This window comes from Larus michahellis, chromosome 6, assembly GCF_964199755.1.
Source record: "Larus michahellis chromosome 6, bLarMic1.1, whole genome shotgun sequence".
Taxonomy (NCBI): Eukaryota; Metazoa; Chordata; class Aves; order Charadriiformes; family Laridae; genus Larus; species Larus michahellis.
The window spans coordinates 15,749,966-15,761,953 of NC_133901.1; the positions used below are offsets into that span (position 1 = coordinate 15,749,966).

The 11,988-nt window shown below is 45.6% G+C and overlaps 1 protein-coding gene across 5 annotated transcripts in view; it reads right to left on the reverse strand.

The window, feature by feature from the left end:
* The window catches only part of FARP2 (FERM, ARH/RhoGEF and pleckstrin domain protein 2), an 83,996-nt gene extending 72,563 nt beyond the window's left edge, over positions 1-11,433 (reverse strand). For 2 of the 5 annotated variants that reach the window (XM_074590916.1, XM_074590919.1), the window contains exons 1-2: positions 11,346-11,402; positions 6,861-7,092 (exon numbers count right to left, since the gene is read on the reverse strand). In XM_074590916.1, coding sequence (XP_074447017.1) covers positions 6,861-7,064 — 204 coding nt within the window. In that variant the 5' untranslated portion in view covers positions 7,065-7,092; positions 11,346-11,402. Of the gene's footprint in view, positions 1-6,860; positions 7,210-11,335 lie in introns of those variants that run through there. The other 3 variants (XM_074590920.1, XM_074590918.1, XM_074590915.1) reach the window with 3 other exon arrangements.
* Positions 11,434-11,988: the final 555 nt, after the last annotated feature.

Here is an 11,988-nt window from a genome sequence, read left to right on the forward strand (position 1 = left end):
CAAAGAACATTTCAGAGTGTATGTTTTCCAGTGCCCACAGCATGGCCTCCATTTTTAACAGACATATTTCTTACTTAAAACTGCTCAATAACAGCATTTTAAGCTGCATAATTTCTGCTTCAGACCCAACAAAGTTCTTAAGGGTACTAACGCTACCTAAGAAGTTACTGATAAAGCAGGATTTTCCAGTGCGCGCAACCTAAAAACACTCTCTCCAAACCATGGGAAATCACAAGGCACACACAAGCTGTCAGATTGCTTCTGCCGCCGCCCTCAAAATCTCCTACAGTCCCAGCCCAGCTCCTGATTTCAGGGCCCCCGACTGCAGCAAGTGACAGCTGTGGGCTCCGACGGCTGGTCGGAAACAACGGGCATCTGAAGAGGTGCTGTTTTCACAAGACCTTATCAATTACGGATGCCTGCAAACTGCACAGAAACCAGAATAAGTAAACATAGTTATTCTATTCTAAACATACAGAAAGAAAGTAATTTTGCGCTTTTAATAATGCAGTTTATAAATTTAAATAAGCCAAGGAAGAATCATAGAATCACAGAATGATTTGGGTTGGAAGGGACCTTAAAGACCATCTAGTTCCACCCCACACCTCCCACCAGACCAGGTTGTTCAAAGCCCCATCCAACTTGTCCTTGAACACCTCCAGGGATGGGGCAGCCACAGCTTCTCTGGGCAACCTGTTCCAGTGCCATATACAGTCAGTGTTGCAGTGCCATATACGACCAGAGTCATATAGTGATACTGTCTTTGCTGACCACCTATCAGAGTCATCATCAAGTAGCTGTTTTCAACTTAGTATACAATAAGCCACTTAAATTTTGTAGCAATATAATAGTAAGTTTCACAGGGTACATCAGTAAACTCCAAAATAGACACCAGCAGTGAGAGGACAACACCTAATAAGAAAATACAGGGGGGGAAAACTGTAACCTTATTTGACTAGCCTCTTCTCATGAATGGCAGTGGGGTCACGCGTTTCTCTCCCAGGCAGCCCACTGGTGTCAGAAGGAGAGGGACACCACCACACATTGCCTCAGGGATGCGGAACACACTCTGTCTTCCACATACTTGGTCAGAAAAGGAGAAAAGATACAACCACCTTCAAGAAACTGAGTCACGCACAAGGAAACAACAGGCCTGGGTGAAATACAGAAAAGAGGAAAAATCCCAACAAAATGAAAAAGCATTTGCTCCGAGGCACAAGAATACTTGCACTAGACTGACCCACAGAGAAAGCCTGAAACAGCACTTCAGAGCATGGCGAGACTGCAGGACAAAACCGAAATCCCAGCACAAGTTAGTTGAAATCTAAGGCAAATTCATATCAACATAAAGTTAACTCATACTATTAACATGTTTTATTGAGAAGCAAGTTACTTCATTATATTAAGAAAGAAAGCACACACTAGTGTGCTCAAAGCAACCTGACAAAGAATAGCATAAAAGAAAAAATTCTAGTTTAAGTTTTCCATTGAGTAGTGCAGACAGGCAGACCCACCTGGTTTTGCTGAGTGCTAAGAACTGTGCTATGATTTTATGATGACTATTACAGTTCTACAGAATTCATTCTCCAGTAGGTGAAAATACAGAAAAATTCAACTACAACATAACGCGTAAGTATTTCTCACTCCCAAATTTTATTTTACGTTCAAGCAGAAGGAGAAGAGGAAGTACGCACAATTGTTCTCCCCAAACAGAGTTTGGTAAACTTGAAGTATACTAATCTAAACTTCTTTTTCTGGAACACTTCCTCATAGCATAGAGCACAGTTCACGTAAGAAAGCAAGCACACCTATTTCCTACATAAGGAACAACATATAGACCAAATATTAAATATCACATTATGGCAGCAATTCCATTAAATGCCTTATAAGCTAGCGCAAAGAGAAGACTGGATCAGGGGGGCAGACCTCACAGTCTGCCTCTCTACAGGCTCCCAAAACAAAGGTATTGCATCACAGAAAGCAGCTGGAAGACGTGGCAAGTCTGACCACTTTGCTGACTGAACCTGCTATTTTACTTACCAGATTTTAAGACAGCACCAGACTCTCACCTACCATCAGTACCACTCTCCTTCCAACTACACCATACAAAAAGACACCTTGTTTCCTCTAACCCAGGTGCACCCACTGTACTCTGTCTTTGATAGCGTGAAGTCTGTCCCTGTAATACATTCCTCTTCCAACTCTACCACCAATCAACATAAAAGCTTTCAGCAAGTATAAATCACAACTTCCTATATCCTAAATTCCTATAGCCTAAGTTATCCTTTGCTACAGCACATTTTGTTGTCTTCCATAACCAGGACCAGACAAGTATAATTTCACCAAGTGGTCATTTTGGCAAATTAAACCCAGCCCAGACCCTTCTACGTAAGATTCTGACATATTTTTATGCAGATCAAAGCCCTCCAAGTTTAATCCCTTAAGAAAATCAGGAAAGCTGGCAGAACTTCTGTTGTAAAACCCTGATTACTTTGAAGTGTGCCGACAGTCTGAATTAAATTGAATTTTCCAATCATTCATCTAATAGTCTGCAAAACCACCCATTTGGACACTTAGCTTGAAGGGAAGAGGACAGGTAGCCCGTGATATGGCACATGCAAGATTTGAACTGACTAAACAAGCTGGCTCTGAAAAGGAAAAAAAACCACAACTCATGAAAATAATTAATATTGCAGGCTAGCTTTGGATGGATATGTTTCATTCTCTTTTGTTTTGGGAGGGAAAGGAGAAACCATAAGTACACCTTTTTGAGGTTTTTAAATTCTAGAATATTTGAGCATTTCTCCATTCCCTAACATTCAAAAGATTCCCCAGAGAGGAGCTCTGCCACAGTATACCTTAAAGAATAGCTCCCTCTTACTAAAAAAATTCGTAGTTAGAAAGAAAACCTTACAGTACAGATGGTGAGAGCAGACAGAGACAGTGGATTTTAGACAAAAGGCAGTGGATTGTAGCCATATTGAACTTTTAATACACTGGTCTAGATACAACAATAACATGAAGGAAAGACTGTCCTTTCCTTTTTTCGTTCTCATCCCATCCGTTATGCCACTTTGTTAGTCTCATTCTTTGGCGAGTTAAAAAACCCAAATGACAGGGAAGAGCTACCAAACAAGAGTATCCACCAACACCTGCCAGGAGAGGAGCAAACGTTTTAAATGCATCTTGGAGAAAGGAGGGGACAACAAGGAAAAGTTGCATGGATTGAATTGTTACTGCAGCTACTCTTTATCCCGTACAGTTAAATTGCTGATGTGGCTTATTTTAGGCAGTTTCCTAAGCAAGGCTGTAGACAGGGCCACCGCACTGCAAAAAGACAGCCCCTTTCCAGAAGCTGACCGCTGTGGCTAGTCAGTCTCTTCCACTGACACACCCTTTTATAAGTAAAAACTTATTTGCCGTAGTTCTGAAAGACAGAAGGGAAAATGATTTGAAGGGGAGGGGGAAATGCCTTTTGCCATAAGCTACATCTCTGTCAGAAGGCAGTGCCAACAGCACCTATGAGAAAGGCCTCAGTATCCTGCTACAGTGAAAAATTATTGCTGACCTGAATCAATAAACACAAACCCCACGAAGCAGGTAATGAATACAACATCCCCTCTCATTTCCACACTCAGTGAAAACAAACGCAAAAGGTATAGGCAAGCAGCACTGCAATCAGAGCCTCAATCCCTCTAGGACAGCTGCTTAATCATGAATTTCTCCCAATGCTTTTAAAAAAAAACACATCTGTGCTAGCCCACACCACCTATTCAGCAAATGTGGCTGACTTTTCCTAATTCCTGCCCTCAATCCCCGAGTGAAAAATTTCACTTTTCCATCACAAACAGCAGTCAGTTACTGCTACCCCACCAGTCCACCAAACAAATGAGGAGGCAGAGTGTTAACATTTTAATACCTCATCCCTGTTTGCTATCATTTGCTCCCTCGTTTAGACAAAAAGGAAAGGAGACACAGGCAGTGTATTAGTAGGACTCTAATGCTACAGCTGCTGACTACACACCTTTTTGTGCTCGATGCTTTACAGAAGAACAAAGGATGACCCCTTCTTCTTGTTGCTTCATCAGGCAAACACTACTAAATTCTTTAGTTCCGCCTGAACTAAAGAAGAATAGTAATTCTAATTAACTATGGACTCAGCACTCTAGTTGCCCAAATTTAGCTGCTTTTTTGGATTTTGTAACCAGAGCGCGCTTTCCAGGTAAAAAGAGAAAACTAAGATAGTTCCTAATTATGGGAAACCTCTCGTTGTGGTGGGAGAAAACAACAGCAGCAACAAATGTACTGCATTGTGGCCCAGTTAGGGGACAGAGCAAAGCACCCTCTCCTGCATGAGACTACAGGTAGGACCCTAAAGGACCTTGAAAGCAGAGGTGAGCAACCTACATTTAAAGCTACAGAGGGTGGCAGCAGAGCAATGCAAAAAATGGTCAGGCAGCAGCTGCTAGGAACGACAACTGAGCAGGTTCCCTCTTACTGCAACATGCGAAACAGGTACCTATGCTGCAAGACTGGAAAGGCTCAAACCAACAAGGTGATCACGACAATGAAGGTGTGAAACGAGGTGGTCCTGGATGGGATGAATTTTAGCTGTTTAGCTAAACAGTACCATCCTAGAGATTGTACAGCACACCTGCAGGAGATGGCCCGCTAAAGGAAATGAAGGAATCAGAGGTGAACAGGAACTACATCATTGGTCAGACAGATGAGACTCACAGGAGACAAAAAAATACTGTGAGTGAGGAATTCATGGGGTTTTGTTACATTTGAAGCTTGATGTGACACATAAATATCAAAACTAAGTTTCATCAGGCAAAGGATGATTTTATTTAGAGCCAAGAGACAGTCAAGAGTTGAGACATCATAAAGAACTGAATTTCTGTTCGGTGGTTAAGACTAACAACCAAGTGCTGCATGATAAAACAAGGGGTTAAGGATGGAGCTAAACTGGACCTGCAACGGAAGCCAGAGAGCAACGAAGATAACTGGAAGGATATACAGTCAAGACTGTTCCAAGCAGGCAAAGGAGAAACAGGTCAAGACAGTTTCACAAAATAAGGTATTGTGGAAAGGAGCGAACGGTACTGAGTGCAGATGAGAACCAAGGGGAACCAAGGGAGGGTGCTCAGAAGTAGAGAACAGCAGAGAAGCTAGTGCAGAGCTCCAGGACAGGACCATAGGGCCACTCAAGCATCAGCAAGCCTGAAGGTGAAAAAGGAACCTGAGGTTGTCGCCAGAGACAAGTATAGCCACAGGATTTCCCTTCAGTAACAGATCAAAGGCAATAAAAGCCTTTGATAAGGCAATAAAAGCCGGGTTTGACTGTGTCAGAAAGAGCCAGATAAGAGTAAGATGACGAGGGTAAGGTTACTGAGGAAAGTGGGTGATTCGCATGAGAAGAAGAGACAGAGTTGGTACAAATATGACAAGGAAGAAAAGGAAAGCATCTATGCTAATATACAGGAGATTTCTAGTCATTGACTTCATGTAATAAAGCAGGAACTAGGAGTTATAAATTCTTTCTTGATTTTAACAGCTTGCACCTATTTTCAAAATTACAGGGTTGAACGAGTTGCTTGGTTGTTGGGTTTTTTTCTTCTTTTTTAAAATAAAAACACATAAGCACCAACATCTACACCAACTTGAAAAAAATAAAAAAATCCCACATCAATAGTACCAAAGTCAGCAGATGTTTCTTTAAAAATATTCAAATAAAATAAAATAAAATAAAATAAAATAAAATAAAATAAAATAAAATAAAATAAAATAAAATAAAATAAAATAAAATAAAATAAAATAAAATAAAATAAAATAAAATTTTTGTGTTCTATGCAGTAATTGAGGGACGGATGGGTTTACTGTACCCTCCGTGTCCTCAGGTGGGAGAACACAGGCATAGCCTCACACTTAAATAAAAAACAAACAAAAAAATAATCAGATTTCACGTTTGAGAGCTGAACAGCTGGACAGCAATCTGTAGAGGACACGCCCAAAGGCCACTATTTCTTTAGAGCTCCACAGACATCTTTTTCACTCAATTTGGAAAAAGCTGTTTAAGTCTATGCAACAAACTAGGACTATCAGTGCTAATTATAAAGTCAATTTGGTACTAATGTGGAATACCTCATAGCTGAGTATCTTCACTAGAACAGAGCTGTTTTCTAACAACAGATCTTTAGGCAAGCTTAAATTAAAGTCCGAAGTTAATGCTGAGAATGAGACAAGAATTTGAAGAATAAAAATTTTTGATTGTTTAAAAACAGAAGCACACCAATTTGAGCATGGTTTGTATTTCTTAAGGCGGATTTCCCCAATTGCTAAGCAAGAATACTCTTAAATACAAGTTATCAAAAACATCGCCCCTCCTCTGGTTCTTCCCTCTCAAATGGTGGCAACAATCAAAAGCTTCCAAATAGGAGCAAGTTTACTTGAAGAGGGCACGAACCATTAAAATAATTAATACAAAGTAGTAACTAAAAAAAAAACCCCACATTTCTTCTGCTTTCCCAGCTGCCAAATCGACAAAGCTCAAAGCAGGAACAGTTTGGCAGAACATAGTTGGTGTTCCCCCAAAGCAAATAACAGTTAAAGCTTCTTGTTACAGTGTGTGCTTGCATTTAAAGTCTGTTAAAAAACACAAAACATCTGTTATACCTAAAAGATTTAAAAAAACCAAGATGTGCTACTCATTTAACTATTTGTAAGCAGGTGAAATGCCTACAGGAATCTTTATTCAGATATTGCCTCAAAACATCCCAGCTCAGAACAGCAGCACATCCTCTGAGCTTCACATTATCAGAGGCTAAGCGTACATGAAATCAGGTTTAAAACTCTCTTACCTCTATGTCAAGTACTTCCACCGTGTTGTCCAACATCTTTATTTTGATTGGTAGGTCCCGCTCGTGCATTTTGGCAGGTGATGATGCCATTGCAGTAGAGAGGTTCTGTCCTGGCTCCAAGGTACTCACTCCTGTGGTCTTCTGGACACCCAAACGAGAGCCAGGAGTCTGCAGGACTCTGTATGTTCCTTCTATCTCTCCCATCTTTCAACAGAGTAGAGTCTAGAGAAACCTGGAAGAATATAGAGGATTACAGCCTGAAAGGTAGTTTTCCACTGATAACCCGTATGAAAATACTGGTCGCTGAAGCACAATCACACACAAAGTCCTTACTTAATGCTCATCATCCCGCCATCAAAACTAATAATAAAGTTGATGAAACTCCGGTCAAAAGCCAGCTGCTGGGAAGAAAAATATGGCAAAAAAAAAAAAAAACAACCTCCAAAACATGGTTAGGTAACAGGATACTCAAACCTGTGCCCTACGCCCACTGCCATTTTCATTTCTGATTAATTTTTCTGCCAATTTAGCTCCCTAAACCAGGTTGCCACAAGCAGCGTGAGCGCTGCTGACAGCACAAGAAAAGCCACCTGGAGCAGGCAGGGGAGGGTAAGGCAGGACTCTGCCTTTTGCTGGTACCTAGCCGTCCCATCGACTTTGCTACCGCATCAGACCGCACCCTAAGATAACAGGAACAATTAACTTTCTTCATCCCCCAAAATGATGACTCATGCAAAACCGTAACTACTCCAATGCTAGCAGCTCAGTGCCTTCATAACGCAGATTTCTGCCGCAGATAACAGTTCTGCACCTTATGAGCAAACCTGTGCTGTACCCAGATTAAGTCAGTAGGCAAAAATCTCAGTTACAGAAATCTACGCTAGTTCAAGTAGGCCAACTTCTACACCACAATCCTTACTTCCATGGTTTGGTGGCAGTTGTTGCGGAGCAAATCTTTAATTTGACATGGGGGAAAAAAAACCTGTGTGCCTATTCCAGGCTCTCCTGCATCACAGGAGCAGTGGTATATTTGCAGGGGAATTGCAGTGGGGTCTACATGAACACAAGGCAGGTGTGCTCAGGGTACACGACACCCAACAAAGCTACTGCCGGCATGAAGTATTTGTCAACAACATACATGGCGCTCAGCAGAAACATACACGGAAACCAACAGGCTCCTCAGCGCTTTTGGTTGCATTTCCCAAATAGCACACTACGTCTGAACAATCAAAAGTATGTGGATACTGACGCTGGGACAGCCTTCGCACGGGCACCACACTACAAAAAATTCAATGAAGTGTCAGATTATTGTTTTGTAATAAACGTGTTTTGTCTAAAAAGGAGAGAGGCAGATCATGAAAACATTCCTTTGTCCCTCTACGCTTTGAGTAGGTAGACAGCCCGCTCCATGGAGTTAAACGGAGCCAGCCTTATATGTTGTTAAAAATTAAGGGGGAGGTTAGATTTTAATCCTTGCACACATAGAGAGTGGTCAAATCTCTTCCTGGCTTGCAGACCAGTAGGTTTCAACATTATGGGTTGTTTTTTTTCTTTTTATACTTGCAGACCCCTGTACAGATGAACTTATCACAGCAGAGGAGACAGATGCCTCCTACCTAATTACGCCTACCACAAGACTTGTTTGGCGTAGCAGTCTCTGGGAGCCCTTGCGAGTGCTGCAGGGCCATGCCCGAGCAGCACAGCTCAAGACCACTAGAGAGATGCCTCCAGCCTCCTGGCTGATGACACATGCAACGAGAAACCACGAGAAGGATGATCTCAACCTTAAAAGTGTTCATACGCTGCCCAGTGCCCGATCTACCGGGTTTAGGTGACAGATTAGCAGGAAGTTTCTTTCTCAGATTGTTTTGTGCATATCCTTTCACTGAACTTCCCAGTTTGTGTGGCCACACAGCCGAGGAGAAAAACTTCTAGGTCACAGATTTTAAAACCACCACAACAGCAAAAAAATCAGCAGAGACGGTTGCCCAGGTTACAACTCTAACTGCTAATCTGAAGAGAAACCATAGCTCAGTGTCATCTATATCCCATCAATACTGTGTACCTTGTAACTTAACCATATGGTAAGATTTTGCTACTGCCATTCAGAAGCGCACGAGCAAGTGAAGTTGCCCAAAATCAGTTATACTCCTCACAAGGCTATTTATTAGACAACCGCTCTTAAAATTAGCGCTCCATAAACACATTCATCCCATTCCAAATAAACAGCTACTGGAAGGGACAGACACTGCCGTTCCTCAAAAGGAAAAAGATGTGAGCCGTGACAGCCGAGGCAGTGCAGGGCGCAGTCTCGCAGCAGAGAGGCTTCAGCAGCCCCTCCTCCAGCTGAAGCCAGCCGGTTCCCAAAGGCAAGGCAGGCAGGCCACCCAACTCCGGACTAAACAAGGAGCTCCTGGGTGCTTTTACTAGCTTTGATTACCAGCCAGGAGAGACCACAGTCATGCCAAGCAGAAACTGCAGATGTGAAAGTCCTTCCTCACTGGTGTTAACAGGAAAAGTGAACTCAACAGGGCCTGGCCTCGCGTCTTGCTGATGACACATTCACAAAAATATTTACCACTAGACTAGTCCCCAGCCAGCATATAGTCTGATTTTTAAGGTCTAACAAGCACCTAGGCAGAAAACACAATCTGCAGAAGCAAGCCACATTCCCCTAGAATAGCAATGCCCTGCCCGCTGCGTGGCAGTTGTGAGCATCTCCCCATGCCGCATCCAGTGCCCTCCCGGTGCACGTTACCTATGCTGTCACAACCATTACGAATCCCCAAACAGTCCGACCTGCTCCAACTGCCTCAAAAACCAAAAGTGTGAGGAGTATTAACCAAGCCAAGCACTATTTCCAGTTTCACCACCAGTTACAGTTCCATACCATGTTTTATGTAAGCTGACTACATAGGACATTTCTTAAAAAAAAACACATTGTGCCTTGACTTAGGAAGGGTTTCAGTTAAAGGGGCTGACTAAACAAAAGATGAAGGAAAATGGAAGAGTGAAGCCTGAGACCAGCTGCAAGCACCAGAAAGAACAAAAGGATCTATGGGGAGAGCAGAGAAAGCATGCAACAGCATTGAGAGCCTCCAACACCAGGCGAGCCAGAGCAAGGTCTCATTTACCTTCTCACCAATGCAAAAGTAAAATACAACATTACCACAATATTAACAGTTCTAAGGAAAAAAAAGGAAAAAAAAAATCTTCCTTGCATTCACCCACCCTGAACTTCTTTGCATCCAGTGCTTATCCTGATAATTTCCTATAAACAGGAATGAGGCACCAAAGCTAAATCAACTCCCTGAAGCACAGAAACAGAACGAGTGTCACTCTTGGCCCCAAGTAAGTCTAATGGAGCAGCTGGGAACAAAACTTACAAAATTTAGGTAGCTATGAACTTTTTGTTTCCTTTTTGAAATAGCTTCGAAGTCGCAATAAACTTATTTTCCCAGAAGCAAGACAGTGTTTTTCAGCTAACAGCAAATCTGGAAAGGCAGCTTACACCTGAAGATATGCCTATGCAAGACACCAAGGGCTTCTGAAGGAACTCCTCCACGTACTTTGTGTTTTGGTCGGTGACAGAGTCACTACAACACTCCCTCCGTCACCTATGCAGAAGGTTGGTCTGAAGTAACATCAGTTTCCCAGCCCCCCCCCCAGTGTGAGCAGGGTGATCCCTGCCTCCCATAGGAAGGGATCCCCACCGCCTGCAGCAAGGAAATACTCTCAGCAGGAACTCTCAAATCAGGTCACTTCAGTCCACCAAAAGCAAAACTTTCATCTTTTACCCTTTCAACTAGGCAATGCCAACCCATCAGCACCACTACACCACGTTGGCACCAACGGATGCATCAGGAATCCAACAACTGCAACGAAGAAGGATGAAGACTACGAGTGCCCCAGCCCCACCGGCCGGCAGCACCGTGTGCCGGAGACCACACGCTTGCCTGGAAGGAGATGGATGGAGGGAAGGAGGGTGGAGGAGAGCAGCCAGAGTGGGGGTGCAGGAGCGCTTCTTGCATTGATCACAGGGAACCAGCGGTGCGGCGCAGCACTGAACCCCTCGCACCCCCGGCGAGCCGCGGGGGTCCGTGGCAGGGAAGCGGACGAGGAGGGGAGGGGATGGGGCGCAAGTGCTCGAACACTCCCCATCTGAGAAGAAAGTGGCGAGGCCGCCCAGACCAGGCCCCCAGCAGCGCGCTGGGGAAGGCGCTCCCGACCCACCCCGCCCGCCAGCCAGAGCCCCCGCCCTCAGGGCTGGGGCAGCGAGGCCCGCAGACCCTCCGGCGGAGCGGGCCGGGCCGGGCCGGGCCGGGCCGGGCCCCCTCGCGAAAGCCTCCGCCCGGGGCCGCAGCGCACGACAGGGGTCGCAGGCGGCGGAAGCGCCCGACGCCGGGCCGGGCCGCCGGCCTACAGCCCCACTCCAGACCCGCCCGGCGGCCGGCAACCCCCCGCTCCCGCCGGGCCTCGCCTCACCTCAGCTCAGCTCCGAGGGCTCGGCCGCCGCCGCCGCCGCCCAGGCCCCGCGCAGCCCGCGCGCACTGGCCGTCCGCGGCCCCGCCCCGCCCCGCCCACCGCGCGTCGCCATTGGCCGATCGGGCCCGGGGGCGGGGCGGCGAGGGGCGGAGGAGCTCCGGGGCCGCCCCGCGCCCCCCACCCCGGCCCCGGTGAGCGCTGTCAGCGCCGGGTGAAGCGCGCCCCGGCTGCGGGAGTCCCGGGGAAACCCCCCCCTCGGGAGAGACGGGAGAGCGGTCCCCTCCTCCGGGCACCGCGCGGGGCAGCCATGGCCCTCTCCTCCCCGCAACAGCGTCTAGTCCGTCCTGCCGAGTTTTTTAGGATTATATTTAAAAAAAAAAAGGAAAGTAAACGCCGAAGTGTATTTTTCCGGCATGAGGGAGGCACTGGGAGTTGCAAGCTTTAAAAGAATGTTTATGCCAAACCCTTCCCTGGCGGAGCCGAAGGGCAGAGGGGGCCTGACCCTCACCCCCACCCCCAAAAAAGGAAGATAAAATGGCAGAGGCGCAGATGGCGGCGCCCACCGCGCTCCCTCCAGGGCCACAAAACGCCAGCAAGGCCCCTTGGCCAAGGCGAACGCTCCGCTGGGGAAGATTCCATTCCC